At 48.1% G+C, this 24,175-nt stretch overlaps 5 protein-coding genes across 5 annotated transcripts; 2 read left to right on the top strand and 3 right to left on the bottom strand.

Annotated features, from left to right (window-relative positions):
- Positions 1-321: 321 nt before the first annotated feature.
- Positions 322-2,215, bottom strand: N7529_001979 (uncharacterized protein; the record flags this gene model as incomplete). Its single annotated transcript, XM_057237510.1, has 4 exons — positions 322-1,236; positions 1,311-1,627; positions 1,680-1,765; positions 2,157-2,215. The coding sequence occupies 4 exons, from the start codon at positions 2,213-2,215 to the stop codon at positions 322-324; spliced, it is 1,377 nt and encodes a 458-aa protein (XP_057102197.1).
- A 1,582-nt stretch (positions 2,216-3,797) lies between these two features.
- Positions 3,798-5,441, bottom strand: N7529_001978 (nucleic acid/nucleotide deaminase domain-containing protein; the record flags this gene model as incomplete). Its single annotated transcript, XM_057237509.1, has 2 exons — positions 3,798-4,843; positions 4,919-5,441. The coding sequence occupies 2 exons, from the start codon at positions 5,439-5,441 to the stop codon at positions 3,798-3,800; spliced, it is 1,569 nt and encodes a 522-aa protein (XP_057102196.1).
- A 788-nt stretch (positions 5,442-6,229) lies between these two features.
- N7529_001977 (uncharacterized protein) lies at positions 6,230-6,583 on the top strand (the record flags this gene model as incomplete). Its single annotated transcript, XM_057237508.1, has 1 exon — positions 6,230-6,583. The coding sequence occupies one exon, from the start codon at positions 6,230-6,232 to the stop codon at positions 6,581-6,583; it is 354 nt and encodes a 117-aa protein (XP_057102195.1).
- Positions 6,584-7,773: 1,190 nt separating this feature from the next.
- N7529_001976 (uncharacterized protein) lies at positions 7,774-12,208 on the top strand (the record flags this gene model as incomplete). Its single annotated transcript, XM_057237507.1, has 6 exons — positions 7,774-7,869; positions 7,921-7,959; positions 8,176-8,386; positions 8,444-8,585; positions 8,649-9,644; positions 9,709-12,208. The coding sequence occupies 6 exons, from the start codon at positions 7,774-7,776 to the stop codon at positions 12,206-12,208; spliced, it is 3,984 nt and encodes a 1,327-aa protein (XP_057102194.1).
- A 6,596-nt stretch (positions 12,209-18,804) lies between these two features.
- N7529_001975 (uncharacterized protein) lies at positions 18,805-19,104 on the bottom strand (the record flags this gene model as incomplete). Its single annotated transcript, XM_057237506.1, has 1 exon — positions 18,805-19,104. The coding sequence occupies one exon, from the start codon at positions 19,102-19,104 to the stop codon at positions 18,805-18,807; it is 300 nt and encodes a 99-aa protein (XP_057102193.1).
- Positions 19,105-24,175: the final 5,071 nt, after the last annotated feature.

Raw genomic sequence — 24,175 nt, 5'->3', positions numbered from 1 at the left:
GCGAACGATAGGATCAAAAGGAATGATGTCCTTGGTGGCTTTAACGGAGACTCGCCATAAAATGCGCCGCTCTATCGTAGTATCGTCATGAAATATGGCCCAACGAAGGCACACGTTTGCGTGACCACCAGGTTCAGATACCTGCATTTGATTCAGCGCGCCAGTCACCTGAGAATAGTCTAGCCACAGATTTTCGGCGGGACCAGGGATACCATGGGTGAGACTAAAGTCCCCCGAAAAATGGAAAGTGCCGGCAAATATGCCCAGGAAGTCTCTTTCACAGACAGGCACAATAGAAGAGACGAACAGAGACTTGTCATCTTAAGGCAGAAGAGTGATGAATACGGACTTGTCTGTCCCACCTTCGTAGATCGACTCATAATCGTGTGGTATGCCTAAAATATCAGGCGAGATGGACTTTAAGCCGCATTGCCTGAAACTTTCTTCTTCGGCATTGACGGCCCACTCGTTCGAAGCATTATTCCACGAGACTTCTGGCACTTTCAGTCGTTCTAGCGCCTGGGGATTGCTGAGGTAGCTAAGACGCTTTGAGTCTCCCGTCTTCAGTTTGGTAATCCGTGGTTCCAGTTGTTCGATATGAGACCAATACTCGTTCTCCCACCTTAAAACCTTATCCACAAGTGGAGTTTCCGATGTTTTGGAATAACCTCTGCAGAAACTGTCGAATTCTTTCGTGCGATAGAAGAGAATTTTGTCAACGCCAGCCTCACGCATGTGAAATATGTTCTTCCAGAATATGCGGTATTGTCGTTGGTTTTCTGCACCTAAGCTATACCCGGTGTCTTCCATGAACTTCTTCGTGGCAGCTTTTTCCGCTACTGTAAATCCATCCGGGGGGCCTTTAGCGGGTGGTAGCGTGGCGGGATCGATCAGCGCAGCGCACTTGAGAATGATTGGCCAGAAAGTAGTTTCATTATATCTTTTCTGCATTGCCATAACAGTAATTAAAGCATTGTCTCTTCGAATGGCGTGGATGGCCTGCTCATAACTGTATCGAGAGAACTCTTTAACAAACTGCCGCATCTTCTCGAGCTTAGTTGTTGTCATGGGCATGCAGTTGCGCTGCCCATATTGTGCGATGTCAGAGTTGGATTTGACACATTGCATCAGGATTTTTATCATGATCTTCATCTCGTAGGCTGAGTCTAGATATAATGGCAAAGAGCTATTACGGGCATCCTGCATACACAAAGATTGAGCGTTATCGACTTCGGACTAAACATAAATCATTAATCCATTAGACCTTTCTCACATAGGTAAATTATCAATCTGAAGCAGTGATATCCTACCATTGGCCGGGATTCTAACGAAAGTAATTCCTGGAGGGCCTTCTCTTTGGTCCCTCCATTACCATAATCCACAGACGCCCCGGGCGGCTCATCCATTCGCTTGAAGCTCTCGTTTCTTTTCCTCTTTTTCCTCTTCTTCTTCTTCTCTGTGCTGGCCATATCGTTGTAGGTTGTAGGGCCATCCTTCCCTGTCTGTTTAATAAGTCGATATGACCCACGCTCATATGGTGAAGTCGGAGGGGTTTCTATAGTCGCTTCCTTAGGCTCAGAGATAGGCTCGAGCACACCTCTAGCAGTCACGAGTCGAGCTTTGTGAACTAAGCAAATGTCAATGATCCATTCTCTCAGACGTTGGCGGGGCTGACTTACCATGATCGGCAGCGTGGGCGATAACCAGATTAAGATGTTCCTCGCTGTCCTCAATGCCGCAAATGGTGAAATAGCTCTCGTATCTTCTGGGCTGTCAGGCTCAAAATGGCATCCATAGCGGGCGATGATGATGGCCAAACACTAAAATCTGCTTCCTTTGTCAATGAAGACAGAATCTCTTCTAGAACGTTCGGAGCAACGATCGCCCTTTTGTGGTGGGAAGTGAGCCAATTAAATCAATCACAAGAGAAAGCTCACAAAATAGTCTCAACCAGACCCCTTTGTACTGGCTACAAGAGCCATCGCACACCAAAGAGCAAATACATCAAACCAAAAACTACGTTAAGAAATCCATCACCTTCAGGATAGATATCAACAGCCCATCTAGTATACCCTCTATTTCTGGATCATATCCGCCAAGCAACTCTCCGCACATTTTATTCTTAGCATGGGGCTGTTCTCGATGCGCCGACACACGGAAAGCAAGAATGAATGGGCGCTGCATCAGAGTGCACGATAAACAATGTTCCTATCATGTGTGATACGGTCGGTTATAGTGAGGGGGCTCACTTTTTGCAGAAATCGAGGCTCGATTCGACATGTTAAAATGATCGTTTCGTGTGTGTCCAGGATGGGTGAGGGCCTATCCCAGTTGAATCAATTCGTAAATGCCTTTTGAGTCAACGGTTCAACAATTAAAATTGGATTGATAGAGGCTGGCACAAATCATGTTGAACATGAATATGGTGAAACGAGATAAACGATGACCGGTGAGAAAAGGATGCCGCCGTTCAGACAATCAGGTACTTACTGCCATTGGCCGAATAAAACGTGATTACCCTCCTTCGATGAGCCCCGCATACATCACGTGTATCTCCTAATACCCTAACACATCCCAGTGTTTGCTGCGTGAAATCGTTTAGTCCTCTGTCGTCAGTTGACTTTCTGCCACATATTCAAGATCAGCTAGTTAAATGACCAAGTAGTTGACTGGTTACATAACGTTTTCGGTAAGCGTTCAGTGTCTACCGTTGGACTATGTAAAGCTTCTCGTGAGGTGGCAAGAAGATGTTGTCGATTCCAAGAGAATACGGTACGCGCTAGTATACGAAAGGACCAATGGTAGGTTCCATAACATATATTGAGTGTACTTCACTAAACTGTCTAATGAAGCGAATATTTAACCCATTGTGGACTTAATAAGCATGTAGATGCCTCAGGAAGTTGACTTCCTTCAGTCAGCAAGTGGGTGCTGTAAAAGTCGAGCACGCTAGTTATGTAAGACCCATTTTATTCGACAGATGTTAACAGTGAGGTCGTTCCAGATCGAGTATCTCAGAGGGACTATACATGAAATGCAACGACCACGAACTTCCCTCCGAGAGGAACTGGCTTTGAGAGAATCTTCTTGAGAGGAAACAAAGTACAGAAATGATTGCTTCACTGCGACTCTTTACTCCAACTTGAGATAATTGATGACCCTCATTGGCCATATATGCATCAATCACCTTGTTCTGCTGATTTACGAACGCTATAAAAGAAAGGTGGGAAAGAGTACTCAGCAAATTCCTGCAACTATATCCATTCAAAATGTTGGGATAGATTCGGATATCAAAGCCTAACAAGCTCCAAGCTCCTATGTTAAAGCCATAAAGATTGAAACGACACCATCCTCGTTTGGAATTGGAAGACCCATTGTCTCAAGCTTGCTTATTCTTTTAGCTCTCCTTTTGCGGTTGAGTTTTTTCCAATCGGCGTAAAAAGCTAAGTCCACCATTGCGAGTACGAATAACGAATATAACGGATTCTGACGAATATTCGTATTCGCAACAGCCCTAATGATCATAAGGGCTACGGTCAAGCAAACTTACGTCCGGTGATTATCCTAAGTCTATGGCCGAAAAGAATACAAAAGAATTCATTAATCCATTTTCAAAAAGAAGTAGGGTGCTTATTAAATATTATTGGTCATTCAATAGCCTCCACTCCAAATCACGCGCAGTTACTAATACCCAGGCACCAAGTCAACTGCAATATTGTCACGTGCAGCATCCTAAGCCAGGCATATTAAGTGAAAAGAGAAACCAAATCATCCTCAGTGAGCAAGAGCATGAGCTGTTAAATCCCCACCCCACCAGTGGCGGAATCATCACTCTCAGCCTCTACGCCGGTCTCACTGGGAAAATAGGGAACGCCACAAGGGTTGAACTTCGGGTCCATGTGAGGTTCTCGAGGACCACGGCCGGCCCCATCTTGACGATCAAGCGTCTTTCGTAGTTCGTCAAGGGAGAGACTAGCCATGGACGGACTGAGGTCGGTTTCGATGTCAATAATGGTTGAGGTGCCTCCCGCTGTCGAGTCCGCGAAGCCCATCCGCTTACCGACACTGGTAGCGATATCGTTTGTTAAATCCCTCCTGACGGTGTCGATCATGCGAAACAGAACACCCTGTTGATGCTGAAAGCGCGTCGCGGCATTCTGTTCGTCCGTGCGGACATCAGGAAGCCGCCAGTTCAGGTAGAGCTTCTGGTGGGAAGGGGGGCTCGCATAGCCTCTCGGATGGCAAGAAATGAACAGGTGGCAGAGATAGCAGGCTGGCTTGCTGCATCCAATGTACCTGTCCCTCTCGTCGAGGAATCTGCCACCCGTCTGCTCAAAGTGATCGAGGACCAAAAGTTCCGCATGCACGCGCGTTTTGCCTTTACAGAGATCCTTGGACAGCACCCGGTCCAGTTCCTTCTCCGCGTATATTTGCTGCAACTGCCGTAGGAATATATCTTGCTTCGCCGGATCAGAGAAAATACGATGACTAATGTTCTGAATATTGCAAGTACGGGCCAAAAGAGGGATCCGGTTCTCCCGTGACCCCCCTATCGTCTCGATGCGCAAGCCTCGCGATAACTCTAAGCGAAGCCTGATAGTGGCCTCGATCAGTCGCTTACACTGAGCCACGTGCTTCCCCAGTTTGTAGAGCAGCTTATGGAGTCGCTCAAAGTTACGGGATAGCTCAAGGCTCCCGGTGGTGTGATGCAAGGCCTTGAACACCTCCCGGTCCCTGTAGCTGGAGAGGGCCAGACTTGGCATGTCGCTTTCCTGAAGCTGCATACTGCTCTTTGAAAGGTGCTTTGCAATCCAGTTGCGGAGGTTGATGATGCTGTCATGATCTGCTCGTGGTGGTAACGCTTCATCAGCTTTGATGTCCAGCAAGAGCCGCTCTCCTTACAGACAGGGCTGCGTACCTTTCAATCCAGACTCGGCATTCAATCGCCCCATCACCAACGAGACCAGTTTGTTCACCTGCTGATAGTACTCGAAGATTTTGGGGGTGTTGAGGTCCAGCACGTGGGCAGTCAAAATTTTCATCACCCCTCGGCCCTCATTCGTGTCCAGTCGAACCGTAGGATTATCGATGATCCATGAAAGAATCATGAGAACCTTCTCCAGAAGAGTGACTACCGCCGTATCAATGCCATTGTTGGCAGCCAGCAGAACCACTATCGCATCGGGGGCCTCTTCTAGGGCCGCCGCGGTGACGTAGCCAGGCTTCTTCCGGTACGCACATATATAGGCGATGGCGTCCACAAAGGATCGATAGCATCTGGGGGCAGTCAGCCCCGGGCCTTCGGGGGATATATCACCGGGCTTGATTCGATCCCCTCGGACTTCGCTTAGAGTGTGGAGCAAGCAGAGAGGCTCATAGAGCAACCGCAATCTTTTAGGCTGATGGGAGATCAGCGACGCCTCCGAATATCCTCCGCTCATTGCGTCCTGCTCGAGAAAGTTTGCAGAATGATGATCACAGATATACCAAGTGTTCTTTATCTGTGAAGATGCCCGCCGCGAGCTTGATGTATATACTCTAAAGTTCATCCTCTCAGCCCCATTGCACTTCTTCTGACTCACTGCGCCCTGGCAATCTCATCATTTATCTTTGCTGCCCAACGCTAACCATTACCTTGTTTCTCTTTCGCTCCCTTTTTTTTGCTTTCCAATTGTTTTTCCCCCTGTCATTTTTCTGCGGCTGCCAATGTGTATCCCTGTCTTTCGGTTTCTCTCACTCGCCACATGACGCAAGCCAGATTGAAGCCATGTCACACTGCGTCCATCGTCGTGCAAGCCTCGATGTTACTATGCTGTACACAGACATACTCCTGCTGCAGTGTCAAGGTCGGGAGTTCATGTTAGCCATGCATGCGTATCTTTGTACTTTTGCGGAGTAAAATGAACTTGTGTCTGCCACGGAAAATAGCTGACGGTACGGCCGACCCCGCATGGACAACACATTTTCAAAAAGATGACACGTCACGCTCTACATCACTTCCTCGTGTAATTCCTTTGAGGGCCTGTAAATGGATGAACGAGACGCCACGTCTACATGCTAGAGCCTTACGGTGAGTCACAGTTGGGAGATTTTCCATGTTGTACTGGTTTCATGCTTTTGTGGGAACCATCTCAAAATAAGGGGAGTGGGGAGACCATACATGGAGTTCAATAATTTTCCAACCTCGAAAACCCAAGACACTGCTTTGCTATCAATCCGAACCATTAGCATGGCCAGTCTGCAAGACCACAGTCAACCCACTAGTTCTGAGGGCAAGTCTAATGGCCATCTGTCTCCCATCTGCATCCAAACTAACGTCACATGGTTTATAGATCTTCTCATCGGCACCCTTCTCTTTCAAATATCAGTTATCTCGTCCCTCGCCAGCTCTGAAATGTCGCGCAAGGAGACTGAGGTTAGCCCGCTATTTCAGTCTCGCCGGCTGTTAGACTCACGCAGATACAGGATTATTGCAACCATGCTTTTCAAACGTTTAATTGGACGGGAACAAAGGGATCTCTCAAAATCGCCGAAGACCCGCAAACAGCTATCGGAGAAGAGAGCAGTGCCCGGGACCTCGTAGTCGCCCTGCTAGGGCAGACCTATAGACTCTGCCCTGAGCCGGAAAGACTTCCGCTTTTATGGAACCTCGCCGACATATTCTCTCCAATTGTTCCCGGGAAAGCCCATCGTGGCAGCCATGTAATGACGAGTGTGGAAACATCCTTATCGAGCCCCCCAGTCCAGGTCACTCGCAACCTGGACGAACTACTGCTCATGCAGTCGCTCTCCATCGATACACCTCCGCGTTGCATGAGAGGGGCCAGAGAGAAAACAAGAGACTTCAGCGAATTGAGGAGCAGACAATCACACTGGATCCGCCTTTGTTCAAGGTAATTGTCCAGTATGGAAATGTCACCTGCTCTGGTAGGGCTCGAACAAAGAAAGAAGCTGCGCACTTGGGCGCCAAGGAAATTTGCCGCCAATTGAATGAAACCATATTATTAGACTGAATAGTGAAGAGGGAGATGCTCAATGGCAGTCTGACAACGAGTCTAGTAGACAAGGAATCGCACACTCAGCAACGATCTGTAGCAGTGGGAAAGCAGCAGATATCACAGAAAGAGCATGAGGTCAATAAGAGCGTATATTCAATAAATCGATCAATCTGGCAGATGTCTGTAGGAAGTGTCTGTCTTTGTCCAAAACATAAGAAATGAAGCACCAGTAATGACTGTGCGCCTTAGAAAGCAGGAATCCGCGCTGATAGAGAAGAGGAAGCAGAGGCCATTTGCAGAAAGGTTCTCGATAAGCAGCATATTTCATAAAGATCGCTTATTGTGCTTACTCGACCTCCCAGCTCTCGCGATTTCTTTGCGTTGCTATTTTCCCCACTACAATAGAGAATACTTGAAAGGCTGAAGCTCAGCTCAATGATCAGAGAAAGAAAGTAGACGATCTGGTATATGATTTTAGGTATGTATGAATCAAGGACCTTATGGGCAATTGGCAGACTCATTACTAAAAGTAAAGGCTAGATTGATTGGCAGCCTCTCTAGCTACCAGGCATATGAATCATCAAAAATGAATTGAGATAGATAAGCAAACGTGCGTGTTGGACTTTCATTGGAGGAAACCTGCTCTATTCGAAAGCAAATAAAAATAAAAAACAAAGTTGGTTTATCTCCCGCAATTTCCCCCCCCCCCCGCTACGCTATTTTCCTTTTTTACTTTTTGAAATATTTAAGAACCGCAGATCCATCAATCCCCAGCATGATCCTTAACGATAGGGAGAAGCGGCCAATACGGGAACGAGCCTACCAAGCGGAAATGTTACGAGCTAGTCTTCAGCAAAACATTATTGTCTCGGTAAGATTGGAGAACATTCCGTGGAAATGATTGGACAATAATGCTGAATAGGGCAATCCAGATGGGCACCGGGACTGGGAAAACTCTCATGTTGGTCTTTTATATGGGTTGACCTCCTTCTCAAAGCACTGACCGATGCTCCAGAGCGGTTCTCCGAATCCGGGAAGCACTGAACATTAATCCAGATAAGGTAATCCAATTTTGTATCCCCTCTTCCATTGCCTCTAGCAATCGTGTGGGGGTGGGGGCTCACCCAACATAAAGCTTGTCTGGTTTCTTTGCCCTACTATTGCGCTGTGTGAGCAGCAAGTCGATGTTCTCCGGTCCCACCTTCCCTACAGCCGCCCTCGATCCTTCACCGGCAAGGATCAAGTCGACCACTGGGGAGAAAAGGCCGTTTGGGATGCCGCTCTGTTCGGCGTACGAGTCGCAGTCTCAACCTATCAGGTCCTGTTGGACGCCCTAACGCACGGGTTCACGAGAATTGATCAATTCTCATTACTGGTATTTGACGAAGGTAAATGGGAATATTTAGAACCTCGGCTGTTTAGAAATTAATTGCCATCGCAACTAGCTCATCATTGCACTGGAAACAGCCCGGCGAACAGAATCATGAAAAACTTCTACCATCCCTACAAAGAAACGATACCGAACATCTTACCTCGGATCCTAGGTCTGTCGGCCTCTCCAGCCCATTCGGATGTATCTAGCCTCGAGTAGGTCTGCAATTGAGAGTGAGAGGGTGGGAAAGGAGGAAGCGCTAATAGCCCATATGACAGGAAGCTGGAGAGTGATCTCGACAGCAGGTGCATGGGCCCGAATCGATACTATCAGCAGCTGTTGGATTCAACCAATCGTCCTGAGGTGTGCATTTATCGTTTCTTAGATGATGATGGACTCCGCATTAGTGCCGAACCCCGGCTGTTGAGTTGGCTACGTGGCATTATCGATCATGAAGAGAAGTATCATCATCAGTCGAGGACCGCGCAGCTTCGCCAACTTGTCCAAACTTCTGAAGCCCTTTATCACGAGCTCGGCAGCTGGGCGGCGACCGAGTACATGTCCACGTCCATCAGGCACTTCAAAGAGCACCAACGCTCGCATGCCGAGACAGAATGGTGCACTAATGCTGTCAAAGACTTCACTATGAAGACGCTCTGCGAGCTCGGCCCGCTGGAGCAGCATCCCAAATCGCCTACCAAACCTGCTGATCTCTCCCCAAAATGCCGGGGGCTTCTTGAAACCCTGTCCCGACTGGTAAATCGAGACTTTCGGGGGCTGATATTTGTGGTTCGACGAGCGGCGGTGATGATACTAAAGTCACTGATCGAGAATCATCCTGATACCAAAGACAATTTCCGCTGCGGCGCTTTTGTCGGCATGTCAAAAATGCAGGGCCTGACAGACCTTGGGAAGTGGCACGATAACATCTGTGGGCAGGAAGAGACACTGACCAAGTTCCGTATGAAAGACCTGGATTTAATCATCACCACTAATGCACTGGAAGAGGGAATCGACATACCAGCCTGCAATACTATCATCAGCTTCGACCGACCTCTCAGTCTCAGGTCCTTCGTCCAAAGACGCGGAAGGGCTCGCCAAAAACAATCCACCTTCATCATTTTCGCTAATAACAAGCAGGAAGAGGAAGAGTTGAGGAAACTGAGAGAATTAGAAGACAAGCTGGTGCAGACCTACCGAGATGGCACACGAGCTGTTCCCGACCCACCGTGTGAGGCAGACTCTTATTTGTCACTAGAGGTGAAGGACACAGGGTATATATGACTGCAAAAAAGGAAAAAAAGAGCATGAAAGGATGTTTTAACTAATATATGATAGCGCTCGACTGGGCATGCTGGATGCTGTGAGCCATTTGAACACCTTTTGTGCAAAACTGCTGCGACAGCCATATGTCATCAATCGGCCCCTATATCATTACCAGGAGAGTCCCGATGGCCGGGTTCGAGCCACAGTCCTCTTACCTAGTGCTCTCCATCCGTCTCTTCAAGAAATTGAGGGCTCGTGCTGGTGGTCCAGTAGAAAACATGCGAAAGCCGACACTGCACTGCAAGCATACAAGGCTTTGCGGGCGGCAGGTTTGGTAAATGACCATCTACTACCAACTAAGCCCTCCGACCTCATCAAGCCGGCCTTACTTTCTTGCAAAGCCTTCCATCTTCTACCGGAACCATTCAATCCTTGGGCTGAGGCGGCTGCTCAGTGGAATACCAGCGGGGGGAGCCTGTACGCCCATCGTCTGGAGATCCAAATCCCGGGAAGGAACAGTCTCGAGCTGATGATGATCATCCCTCTGCAGATCCACAAGCAGATCAGGTTTCCCCTATTCTTGCATGACGAGACCACCATTATTGTCCGCCTGTGGCCAGGCTCACTAGTCGCCACTGACCATCAAAATACCTTGCTCTACCGTCGGGTCACGCATCTGATCCTCCAATCTGTGCATGGGTATCTGCTACAGACTCAGGATCGAAGGGACTTTGTTGCCCTTTTTGTTCCAGATGCTGCACCAGCTGCGATGCAACTTTTCCTGGAGACATGCTCTGGCAGGCTCCCCCTCGACGAGGCTTTGAAGAGCGAAAAACACACGCGGGCACCAGGCCTTCTGCGTAGCCCTACATGGCCCTCCTGCCCGTGGATCATAAATCCATGGCACTTAGAACTCCCATGCAGCCTCCAACGCCTTCGGGCACACATCTACCCTCTACCCCGGAGGCGAAACTTTCTATCTCGCTGCCCTCCCGGAGGTTTGAAACCGGGAAATCCGGCGACAGACCATAAAGGCCGGAAGACGTTCTCAAAGGGCCAGGAGCTTACCATAGATCGACTACCCCTTCCATGGGCCCTGGCAGCTCTGTATATTCCCAGTATCACCCATGAAATTGGTATATGTATGGTTGCCGAACGACTACGGGAGCAAGTCTTATTAGGCATGGCCTTCCGCCGGATGGGTCTCCTTTCCCTGGCAATTCGACCAACCTGCTCCGAGAGACCTGATCGCTTCCGGTCGTTGGCCTTTGTGGGGGCCACCTTTCTGAAATTCATCACCAGCGAGCAATTGTTTCTGCACCACCCCACCTGGCATCAAGGCCTACTATCTAAGCTGAAGGAGACTGTTGTCTCAGACCAGGGGCTGGCCCAGGCAGCCAGGATGTGCAAGCTGGGGGAATTCCTCATCACCAGACGATTCAGCGGCCGGAAATGGAAGCCCGCATGGATTTCCAGTTTTCTGTCACTGCCGGGCTCTATGGAGCCACGGAAAATCAGCGCTAGGACGCTGGCCGAGATGGTAAGAGCAATCGTGGGCGCGGCCTATATGGACGGCGGCAGCAAGCAAGCGGCGACCTGTGCCGCGACTCTTGTGCCGGCAATCAAGACTTGGTATGCTGCAGCGCTGAGTGACGGTAGCTTTGAGCAGACTCGGCCAAGCCCCGTGATCTCGTGCTTTTCAACGCTGGGCGAGATGGAACAATTGCTCGGGTACAAATTTACGGATCGCAGCCTGCTGGTGGAGGCATTGACGCATCCTTCCCACTATGCATCCGGAATGCTTCGGACCGCTGCCTACGGGCGATTGTCCTTCCTGGGGGATGCTGTGCTCGAGCTGGTGGTGACCCAGACTCTGCTCCACGCTCCTAACCGGACTCTGGATGTGGACCGTTTGCAAAGTCTGCGAACCGCCGTGACTAATAATCTGTTCTTGGTGTTTCTGTGTTTGATGTTCCACATGGAAGTTGAAACCCATGTCGGAGATGCTACCCAGCCAACCCTCAGCCGTACGGAGGAGACTCTGGACGAGGTTTATCTGTGGACCTGTCTGCGTTCGCACAGCATTGAGCTTACCACTGCCTTGGCCAAGTTTCGATCGACGTCCCGGCGCAACTGCTGGAGGACTCAACTGGCTTTTCTGAGGAAGACGCAATACCCTTGGGTTGAGCTAGCCGCGATGGGCGGCCACTCTGTCCTGGGTGATATTGTAAAAAGCGTGTTGGGGGCGGTGTTCCTGGATTCTCAAGCCAACCTGCGGGACTGCCGGCATCTGGCCGACAGGATGGGTATTCTCCCTCGTGTCAAGCAATTTCTTCGCGATAGCGTAGTCACAGACCATCCCAAAATCCTCTTACAGAAGCTGCATCCGGGAACAAAGATCTTCTACCAAGGCTATACCATACCCGCGCCAGACAAGCCCTTCTGCTGTGCGGTCTGGGTGGACGACGAGAAATTGGTTGATATTCAGGGATGCCCCAATCGGAATGTTGCCATGGTCTCTGCCTCTCAGGTTGTAGCACAACTTCTACAAAAAAGACTCAAGACCCGGTGAGGTTTGATAGATATATAGATCGATGTTGAAATAGCTACTGAATACCTAGCCCATGAATTAACATTAAGATTCAGGGTGCAGAGGTATTACAGTAGATTGCTCAACAACTATGAAATGTTCCAAAATGCTGGATACATCGATGTAACAGAGATAACAAGATGGAATATCGAGGAAAATTCTGATCTCGAATGTAGCGTCTTTTTCTTAGCCTCAAGACATCAGCTGTCTCTGACGCTAGGATTTGCGACTGTGCGAGTTCTGAAACCGTTGAGGGCGCCAGTTGGAAGTCGGGTGGCCTGCCAGGTCTTGAGACCGGGGTCTCAAGACCCGTTGGGTCCCTGATATCGGGTCCTCTGCCTTCGGTTTGCAATCACTAAACCCAAGTAATTGGCCTTAGGCTGCTAAATTTCAGTTCTTGGTAGTAAATCATTGTCCCTTAGACATCGTCCATGTTACTCCCCGAGATCTGATGTTCTGGTCCAACACCTCTGCTGGCCTTGAGACAGGGTCCACATGCTTGATTCTGACTTGAACCCTCTCAGGACTTGGAATTTGGTACACGTATATTCAGAGGTCGCAGGACATCCCCATAGTCTAATAAATTTTACACCAAGCAGGTAGATCAGAAATTCCGTCGCCCAGTCTTGCCATTGAAATTATCCTGCTTAGCGCCAGGTTCACTTTATCTTCTATATGAATTTTATGCAAATCTCGGTATCATTACCTAGAAGCTACGCTCCCTAGTATGTACCAGACCGGTCATGTGGTAGTACTCATAATTGAATTGTTTGCTGTGCATCATGTGTTTAGCAACCAAGTCGCCAGTTGGGATACTGGCCCATGGTCCGTGGCTCGTGAGCCGCCTGGGACTATGGGCCATAGCCTTGTGAACAGTGACTGCGGTTTAGGGCCCAGTATCTGGGCAAGCCAGTGGTCGAGTGACGCACGTCCAATGCCGAGGAGCTATGGTGGGAGGGCTGTGGCTCCATAGGCAAGGGCCCAGAGCAGCCGATCTGGGGCCAAGTCTTTCGGGCTGTGGATTTGAGTCCAAGCGGGACGTACGTCCACAGCTCTAGGTCTAGCTGGGCTCCAGGTCTATTAGCTGGGCTCCAGGTCTATTGACTGACGGCTGCGACAGCCCAGTGACTATAGAGGCTCAAAATCTTCAGACTACGCTCTTCACAAGATTGAAACCCTGTGAGGTTTGTCTCTCCTATAATTTTTAGTGTCACGCTCATTGCCCCACCCGGGTTTTCCAGTGAGTCACTACTCTGCAGTTTATCCTTACTCTCCGGTGTGTCCCTACTCTCCGGTGTGTCCCTACTCTCCAGTGTGTCACTACTCTCCGGTGTGTCACTACTCTCCGGTGTATCCCAACTTTCCGGTGTGTCCTTACTCCCCGGTGTGTTCTTACGCAAGTCATCTTCTCTTTGCAAGTTCCAGGAAAGACATAAATTATTCCTAGCTGTCAAGGAAATAAAGTCAGAGATCGAGCATATATAGTAGCTTGGGTGTTTGGTCGCTGACCAAACATTGTGCCTTTTTGGCCAGCTGGCGTAGTGGTACAACCCAAGCACCCGCGATCCGTCACAGAACATGAAGCATACAGGATGAATGGAGATATGTCCTGCGGGACCCACATGGTGCATGTGGGTTCCCCTGAACGCGAGAGGCCTATCTCATTTGCTTCCTCGCGCTACTGTAGTTGTTCTTTATATTGATCATTTATCTCAAGACGCTATCTACCTCTATGTATACGTGAGACTCACACAAGCCCTAGTTGCTCCTAGGATCTAGATTTGTATTCCTAGATTCCTAATGCCCCGCCACTAAGATTTATTTGTTAATTCTAGGGAGCCCTCGTGATCCCGGGATTCGTACTCGGGAACAGATGTCAAACGTGTGGGTGACCCCACTGATCCACTGGCACCGATCTTGCTAAACGCTAAAGCCCAAGGAACCCACTCTAGTTCCCCGGGGCTATACAGTTCACTCCCAGGAGCTGTAGGCCCTCTGGGAACTATGAGTCTGGCTCCTGGGAGCGACCAAGAGCGTGCCTAGGAGCCATTCTATGGATCCTAGGGCCGGATATGATCCTAGGAACGTGGGTCTTGCGAGATAATAAGCGGGGTCTAAAACGTGGGCAATCATTGCGGGCAGCAAAACAATTGATCCAGAAGTAATCAACGCTCCCCGTGAACGGACGGGTGTGGTTCCAGGATCCAAGGTAGAGAGCCCAGGAACGATCTGTCTCGCTCCCAGGAGTGACAGGTACAGTTCCTAGAGGACATTTAGCTCCCAGAGGCCGTGAGCATGATCCTAGGAGGAATGATTGAGTATAGCCCCCTGACTCAGCGTATCGTAGATTATTCAGAAACACAGCTAGCTGGGTTTAGACCAGAACAAGACAGGCAAACGCAATTAAGTGCGGCGGCGTGAAGAATTGAGACGCCGCTCATTTTTGATGGCGTTAGAGGCCGATTCAACGTTTTTGAGCTCTCATTATAGTAGAGTAAGGAAACGGATGCGCTTCAGGAATTGTCATTGTGGAAATCGGGTGGATTGATTGATTCTGGACGTGTGTTGACCATTGCACACCACGAACCTGATAAACGTTGAGTGAATAGGAAGTCAGCTGTTATTTACGGCAGTGTTAGTTCTCACGGTCCTTGTCCTTTATGCGCATGTCAAACGTGAAGGAAGTTCTTGGTGAGTGTTTTACTTGTTCGAGGAAATCATATTGTTTAATTAATTAAATTGATCACCACCTTAGCAGAAAAGGAAGGATGGTGTTTATTAGATGTTATTGGCTTATTTGTCTCCACTTGCTTTGATGTCCGTGCATTCCCTAATACCCTGCCCACTCCCACGACTACCAGCGATAAATTTTTCACAAAGCTCTTACAAGATTGTTCTCAGCCGATTGTCGGTGCTTGAGCCAAGCGTCACTCTGAGAAAACGTGAAGAGAAACGCTACAGTAACCGCCTCTGGCTCGTTTGGAGCCTGAGGCTGCAGCCTCATTCAAAAACGGGTACCTATGTAGACTGCGGGTTCACGCACGCATTACGTGCTTCTTGCCAGATCACCTGCATGATGCACAATGCATGATGTGGCATGCACTTTCTGGATCAAAATTGCTGCGAGCACAACGCCTTCGCCGCCTTGCAAACTGTGATCTTATCGATTTGCCAAATCTCAGATAGCCCTATCAACCAACCCTGGGAACACAAGTCTCGGCTCTGAGAGTTCTCTTGCCCCTAGAGGCTCTGGTTCCGTTTTTGGGAGCATATACGCCATTTCTAGGAGCCATATAGTCCCAAGGAGACCAGACGTAGCTTCTGGGACCTTATACCTGTACCCCGGGGAACCAGCTTCATATTCCTGGTGATCGTTGTATTGACTCCTGGAACCTTTAGTGTAGTTCCCGGGACTGTGGCTTAGCCTTCTGGGAGTTATATAATGATTCAGATTTGTGCGTAGGCCTGGTGAAGGTGTAATGTGAGATGATACTGTATCCTGGGTGGCAGAAGATTGTTTCAGGATCCAGAAGTAAGGTGCCAGGAGTGCAACGGCTTCTATGTCCAGCCGATGCGTTTCCAAACCCCAATTTCGTAGTCTTTCAGGAACATCGGTTGATGATCCCAGGGATAGAATTTGGTTTCCTGGAATAAAGAAAAGATCCCAGGAGCTAGGTTGGAATTCCCAGGAGATACAATGCTCCTAGAGTTGCTTTTGACATCCCCAGGTTGCATAGTCGCGTGGCACTGATCTCGCTCCCCAGAGCTATATTATTCACTCCAAGTATCTGTATGTCCTCTAGGAACTACAAATTTTACTGCTGGGGGCGACTACGTGCATTTTCAGGAATATACATGATTATACAGGATGAATGAAGATATGATCTGCGGGACCCACATGGCGCATCTGGGTCCTGTCTCCTTTGCTTCCTCGCGCTAAATCTTGTATCTAGAGTCAACTATAGCTTTTTCTCCATATTGATTATTTATCTAAAGACACTATCCACCTCTACGTATACGTGAGACCCTCAGATGCATTGCCTTACTATAGGTCCTGGGGCCTGGTATGATCCCAGATCTTACTCGATAGACAACGAATGGCCGTCATCCACATAGGAGGGTCATCACAGTGGGTCCAGCGGCTAGCTAGCCAGTCAACATCGTCCAGGCCCAACCGCTCGACAACATTCCGTGGCTTTGTATTGATCCCTTCTGATGAAACCTTTCGGCAATACCCTCACACTCTGGCCACTTGAAATAGATCCGACGGCTGTGAGTCTTGATTGGATAGCCAAGAAGACCTCGCTTTCAAACCGGTGGGCTGTATGACCTTTAAAGTCACGCTGCGATCCTTTAAAGCTGCCAATACCACCTGAATATGGTGCTCATAAGACTTTTGGTTCTCTCATACCCGAGACCTGGTGGTAATCACTCTCCCGATCCTCGTCGCGCTTTCTTTCACAAAAAGCCAATACCAATTCTTTCAAGTTGAAAAGGAGATTGAAAGCAAGACTTATCAAAGTCGAGTCTCTTCCTGCGTATATGATCTCTTGTTGCTCGGCCATGAAATGCATCTTCGTAGGCACGCAGAGGATGTTCACCGTCTTGTCACTAATCGCAATTACTACGCAAAAGAAGAATCAGGATCGGACATTGATACGGTCTGAGGTGTGCAATTGCCTTTAGTTTAGGAGATACTTTTTCTTGCCAACGACAAGAAAGGAGCATAAATGCTCAGGTCTAGGACCCTCAATTTGTTCGTCTTCAATGAAAACATTTATCACAATTTTGGCAATTCCTGTAGGCTGATGACCAGTGCTTGAGAGCTAAAATGGTCTCGGATATTGCATGTTCCGCTGACTAGGAATTCAGGTTGTAACGTTAAGACAGATGGCCAAAAAGACACAATGTTTGGTCAACCAGGCCCGAAGGAATCTATCCCGACGGAGCCCTCTTCCATGAACTGCCGGCGGCAAACAGACTCAATTGGCCGTAAGGAGATGAGAATAAGGCATGCAGCTTTTAGTATTCTCAATAATCCTCCATACCCTAGAGTTTCTTCCGTGAATCCAGTGCCACGAAATGTTTGTTAAGAGGACGGGCCTGGACGTTGTTGATTGGCTAGCTAGCTTCTGGACCCACTGTGATGCCAGCTGGACGACGGTATCGAGCCTTTCACCCCGTCCCATCACACAAGAGACGGGCGCTTATGATTTAGACCCGATTGGATGAGGTATTTTTGACTAGTAGGCCCGATCTACCAATTCGTCTCGGATTTTCAAAGATTGCAAACGATGACTATAGGGACTTTGTTCTCCATGACATCCCAATGGAAGTGATCGAGCACGATATATCATTATTCTTTGATCATCGACTTGCAGAGATTAGAGCAGAACGCTTCTTACCTCCACAATGGCCGGGCGGGAGAGATCTTCGAAGGCTAGTGGCATTGTCCGTTCCATTATTTATTTTCGCCGCCACGATCTGTCGCATATTTGAAGACCCGGATTGGGACCCAACGGAGAGTCCCACCGAGATACTTACACATCAAAACGACCAATCTAAGCTAGATGGGACATATCTTCCGGTTCTTGATCGTCTTTTTGGCAGACAGCAGGAGACGCAGAAAGAAAAACTGGTCTCAGAGTTTCAGCAAGTGATCGGAGCTATCGTGATACTAGAGAGTCCGCTCTCAGTCAATTCACTCTCAAAGCTTCTAGACCTTCCCGAAAGCCTTATATATCTGCGACTTAATCCACTGCACTCAGTACTAAGAGTGCCAGACAGTGAAGCAGACCCTGTACGGCTCTTTCACCTATCGTTTCGGGACTTTATTTTCGATCCGAAAACCCGCAAGAAGACCCCTTTTGGGATGAATGAGCTAGAGATGCACTATAGGTTGGCTACACAATGCCTACTGATGTGTCAGAATCTTCGGAAAAATATCTGTGGACTGTCAAGTGACGGAACCCAACGTGCAGAAGTTGATCGTCGGACTGTCGATGCCTGCCTTCCTTCGAAGTTGCAGTACGCCTGTCGATACTGGGCATTTCATCTAGTTAAATGCACGGGCTCGAAAAATATGATGTATAGTGCGCTTTTGTTTCTCCAGAGGCATTTCCTGCGAAACCATTTTCTACACTGGGTGGAAGCAATGAGCCTACTCGACCTTACGTCGGAAATACTCGGTATTCTTGATCGCCTCCAAACGGCCATATTGGTAAGTTGCGAAGGTAGTTATATATGTTTCACACTGACAGACCTAGGGCAACGACTCTTCCTCAACTTCGGATTTTCTTCACGATGCTAAGAGATTTATTCTAAAAAACCGCCAGATAATTGATCAAGCGCCTCTTCAGGTTTATTGTGCAGGGCTCATATTTGCACCCCGAACGGCAATCATCCGTAGACAGTTCAAACACGAGCTTCCTACTTGAATATGCCAATTACCACAAGTTGAGGAGAGATGGGGCGCAGAACTACAGACCCTCGAAGGCCATTCAGGTTGGGTTCATTCGGTAGCCTTTTCGCCGGATGGCCGCCTACTAGCGTCCAGCTCTGAGGATACGACAGTGCGCCTATGGGACCCGGCGACGGGCGCACTCACTCAGACCCTCAAAGGCCATTCGGGTTCGGTTCATTCGGTGGCCTTCTCGCCCGACGGCCGGGTACTGGCGTCTGGTTCCCGTGATAAAATAGTGCGCCTCTGGGACCCGAAGAAGGTCAGGCTCACCCAGACCCTCGAAGGCCATCCAAGTTGGGTTCATTCGGTGGCCTTTTCGCCCGACAGCCGTTTGATAGCCTCTGGCTCTTATGATAAGACAGTGCGCCTCTGGGACCTGGCGACGGGCGCGCTCACCCAGACCCTCAAAGACCATTCAGGTTGGGTTCATTCGGTGGCCTTTTCGCCTGATAGCCGCCTGCTAGCCTCTGGCTCTTATGATAAGACAGTGCGCCTCTGGGGCCTGACAATGGGCGCGCTCACTCAGACCCTGGAAGGCCATAGACAACCTCGGAATGTTGAACAAATAGTCAATACGCTCGAATTTTCCCACGACGGTTTATATCTATACACTAACTTCGGTGCCTTCGACAATCAATCCAGCTGTGATAGTCCTACGTATCGCATGACTTGTGCGAATCTGGATATCTCTATTCAACACAATCAATTGATAACATTGAAGGGCAAAAAGGTTCTTTGGCTTCCTGTCGAGTCTCGGCCCAGCTGTTTCAAGATAAATGGTAATTTACTAGCGCTAGGACACGCATCAGGGCGGATTTCCTTTGTTGGGTTTCATTTATAAATGTGAATCAATCATGCTTCTGCTGTTTTTCTACATTTTGATCTCTTTTCAACGCCTATCACCCTTTCCACCTCCACGGGCACTATTCTTACATCCTAGCTCAGGGAATCGGATTATACACTTCCGCAGTCAATTCAACCGCAATAATCCCCCTCGAAAGGATACAGCTACAATGCCTGGTTACGAGAAAGGCTAAGGAGAAGAGGGCAACTTATATGGCTCTATCCCGCTTGTGGAATATTCCAAAAGGTCTAGTCACCTAGCAGATCGTCCAGGAACCAGATGCGAAGCGGCTCTCTCCGCATGATTGTATAGATCCACTATCGGCTTCCATAGAATTTAACGGAGTTCTTGTCTGCAGCGTGTAATTTTACCGCTAAATTCGAAATTAGCTTCCACCTTTTACGCCGAGAAACTCTCCCAATCCTTAATGCCAAGGCGACGATGAAATTGCCTAGGCTGAATTCAGCTGCATATCATCCGTGCGTCAGAATGGAATTGTAACAATCTGATGAGACGAATTCACCGAAACTTTGAATTATGCGTCACATGCAGCTGCCATCTTCAAAAAGACGAGCATCTGAGGTCCGAAAAAAAAATGATGATTGCGCGGCTAGGGGTCCTGGAACCATGAAGGTTCTACGAAAATAGTCTTATGACCCGAGAGGATCGAAGCCGAAGTTCAGCACGTGTTCATTAAAAGAAGGCCACCAAAGCGATGAGACTATAGACTTAAATCTCGGCCGATTATAAGAACTATATCTGAAGGTTGATTAGTATCAGATATTGCCCTTCTTAGGGCATCCGCTTTAACCATCTCGGCCACCGAGGCCACTTTGGCCCGTGTCACTACAAGATCATGTTTTGACTTGGACTTCAGAGATAAATTTAAGAACCCGACTATCTTCTGTGAAGTCGTGGGCTTGAAGTTTAGTGAGGGCAGTTAGAAGGACCTTAGGCGTCCGATTAAGCATCCCTATCCGCTGGAATTGACCGCCACTTAACGCTTTACCGAGGTCGTATTGGATCACGCCTCCAGATGTGTCCGCTGGCTGGCTCACCATAATATGGCCTAGTCAAATGTCTGCGCTACTGCTTGGTACACCTCAACCTCCACCGACTATCAGACCGAACCGGATGGAGAGGAAGCTCGAGAGCAACTGTATTGCTATCGTTGCAGCTGACATATTGCTATATGCGCCACTTGGTAAACAGACAATAACGACGTTGTGATCCCCGATAGTTCCCAGAATGTACGTATTTTGATCTGTGGGCGGGCACAGTAGACTCGAGTGTATTGCGTCCAATATAAGCTTTGCGGCTGCCATCTCTACGGGTAAAGCGTATATCCATCCGATCGTGTAATCGTTATGGGACAGAGAGGCCCTAGCTGCCATGATGGTATATATACTGGTTGGATTTTAAGACTTAATAGCCAATTGTGATTTTGTGGGAAATTTAAGACAAACAAAGATATTACGGAGCCCAGGTCTGGGGAATGAATTCCAGAGTTCATGAGAGTAAGAGGTGAGGCTAAGACATAATACTCTCACAACCAATCAGCTTTTTGCAGTGGAGATGCGAATTGTTGAATTGTTGACAGATTATTGTGACTAAGCAATTCACCTACACCCGTTCCCGTGTGTAGGTGAGCCAATGCAAAAACCCAAACCAATGCAAAAAACCAAAAAATTCATACTTTCAATTTCAAGCCTATTTTTCCACCACTAAACCATCAGTATTTACAAATTTAAATAGCTTGTCATCAACATCAATATAATATCTACCACCTAGTGCCTCTTCTTTTTCTTTAAGAGCTTGGTTGGCCCGGTGCCAGTAGTCTCGAATCCTTGCATCGCCACTCTCTCGCCGAATATCCATCTTTGATTCCATTGTACAGCGCCGAGAAACCCTCGAATTACCTGCAATTGGTTATCTTCGGAATAAACCACCAAGGTATAATGTTGTAGGTTTGGCAAATGTGTTCGAATTCCGGGGTTCCATGGGAACCATGGTTATCTATTAACAAGACCCTAGGTCTATGTTTAGCGACTCGTTTTCGAGTAGCATAATGGAAATCTAGTAGCCATTGAACCGCAGTTTTATGGTCTGTCCAGCCTTTGATTATTGGCTTAATGACTCGGTAATCAGAAGGATCTTTGTCGCCGTCGTACCAATCTTCCATTTGTTCAGAACCACGGATTAAAAACCATGGATGCATAACCCAACCGTCGGCTGAACTACACTCAATACCAGTGGTATTTTGGCCAATTCCACCGGTCGCAATAGTATCTTCATCGCGGGTCGAAGCGACCTTTTCCTTATGTCCAATGCCTAACTGAAAGCCAGTTTCATCCCAGTTGTATAGCTCGTGGGCCTGGATCTCGTTCTTTCGGGGGAATTGGCCAAAAACCTTATACCAATGAATTAATTCAATATGTGATTGATTCGGACTCAATTCTCGCTTTTTCCATAGGTTTTTGCGTACGAAGGGTGATATGTGGTGGTAGGCGTGCAATGAAATGGTAGCCATACATTTTACTAACTTCCCGGTCGGAACCGCAGTGCTTTAAAATGCGATTTGCAGCACCCTCAATATCCAAAGGAGTCGGTGGTGTATACACTGAATTAAGCAGCTCGATCCAACGAATCAAGGACTTTTCTTGCAACTAATTTAAGGCTTTGTTGTGGGCTCGCAGAAGCTGTGCATAGCAGCAGAGTATGAAGCTAGTCAAATGCCAACTAGCTTAGTCGTCCCCCGGAGGTCATTGGTGATTGTGAAGCAAGTAACGAACAGAGATCAGGAATTTTTTACTTATATATCTTGCTTATGCTTGTTTCAATCTAATTGTATGACATTTGTTTAATAGCTGTTGCTGCATCAACCATCAAGTTTATCATAGTAGTAGTAGTAGTAGTAGTAGTAGTAGTAGTAGTAGTAGTAGTGGTATTCATTTACATTGACCCCTCGCAAAGCGATATGCAAGTTCATCATAGGCCCCCAAAAACATCTTCGTTGCTCTAGTAACCTGATTCAGACTAGTGGCGCTCTGAACGATGGTGCGAGAGAAGCCGATCACATCACGTCAGCCAGACTTCGGCTTAATTAATTTCCCGAATCGCCTTTTGTGGCGCCGCTCATTTTCAAGTCCATGAATGATTGTTTTAGTCGCTTGCCGGTTGGTTTGAGGACATAGAGCAATAGAGGTTTCCGAAATTTTTCTTTAAGTGATTTCATGGCGAAAAGCCATGACGGTCTAGCTTTGTTATCGACTGTGAATGAGAGGGACTGATGTTGGACATGATGAGCTGAAAGCGGTTAGCGTTTCTCTGTACTCTGCTCAGAGTTTCTTGTTCAAATATAAATAATCTGCAAGCGTACCATTCATTACACACAGTAAGGCCTGACTCCAACGTGGCTCACTTTTTGATAGGCCTTCTCGGAAATCAAATTTAAGTTGCAGCTAGGCTTCCTTTGCAGTAAATAACTACCTATTATGTAACTAGTACATTGTTGACGAGACCCGGAGTAAATGAAATCCACTACTACTATACGTATGATCTTCATATTACATCCTGCCTCCGACTCATTTCTGGGAAGATTTGGTTTTGAGAGAATCTTACGATGACGACAACTGGGCGCCACGGGATTCGCGACAAGGCAACGGACAGTCGTTCTGCAACATCAGGGGCTGTGCAAATGTAACCTCAGATGAGGCGGATGGGGCGGGGCATGCGGCATCGAGGATAGTATGGCGGAACTTTGCAGATGCAATGGAGGCCGGTGGTATGAGTGACGCTCAACGAGCAAGGCGTTCTAGCAAGAAGGCGACCTAGATAGCTTCGTAGCACGGTGTACTGTCACACTCCCGGAAAAGATAAGGAGGGAGTATCGACACGAAACCGATCGATGCGGCTGCGGGTTGGATCATCCCAAGGGTTCTGCTCCTGGGCGACTGGTATGGCAGCTCATGCCGGCCATAACGAGCTGGGCGTCGGATGGAGCGGCATCTCTGGTAAAATGAAAGGGGGCAGTGCGTCGGGTTGAAAGCGAATGTGCATTAGTCGGTGGGGGCCAGAGTAACAGAAAGGGGGCGGCGATGAGTGCAAGATAGAGTGGCAGAATAATGGAAAAGTGAGAGAAAGGGAAGAAGAGCAGCGAAGACAGGTCTTTTATGTCGGAGGGGATTGAAGGTAGGTTACGTGACAGCGTATTGGAGCGCTAAACCCAAAAAGGCAAGACTAACCGGATACAGTAATTCACAGGTCCGCCGTTTACAAAATAAAAAGCAAAAGGCAAAAGGCAAAAAAACCAGAGATTGAAAAGCGCTTGATACATCTTCTTCACCGGCTGTAGCAATCGTAAGTTGCAAGGGCGGTCGTAAACTTCATTCACCCCTTGTGAAGATATGATGGCCATGTTAAACATGTCGTATGTTCAAATGGTATGCGTAGGATAGGCAATGCCGAATGTTATGAAGCTTATACGACGGAAAAGATGATTTAAAAGAGGCCTTTTCAAACCTTCAATTTTGATGTCGGTTTGCATAATCAGAAGTGTCTGGAACGAAATCGAGAGCGCTCCTATCAATTCTCTTATTGAAGATATTTATCCTTGGCTAATTAGTTGTTTCGTTGGTTAACG

The sequence above is a fragment of the Penicillium soppii genome (assembly GCF_028829465.1).
Source record: "Penicillium soppii strain IBT 18220 chromosome Unknown utg000002l, whole genome shotgun sequence".
NCBI lineage: Eukaryota > Fungi > Ascomycota > Eurotiomycetes > Eurotiales > Aspergillaceae > Penicillium > Penicillium soppii.
This window is presented reverse-complemented; position numbering and strand designations above follow the sequence as displayed.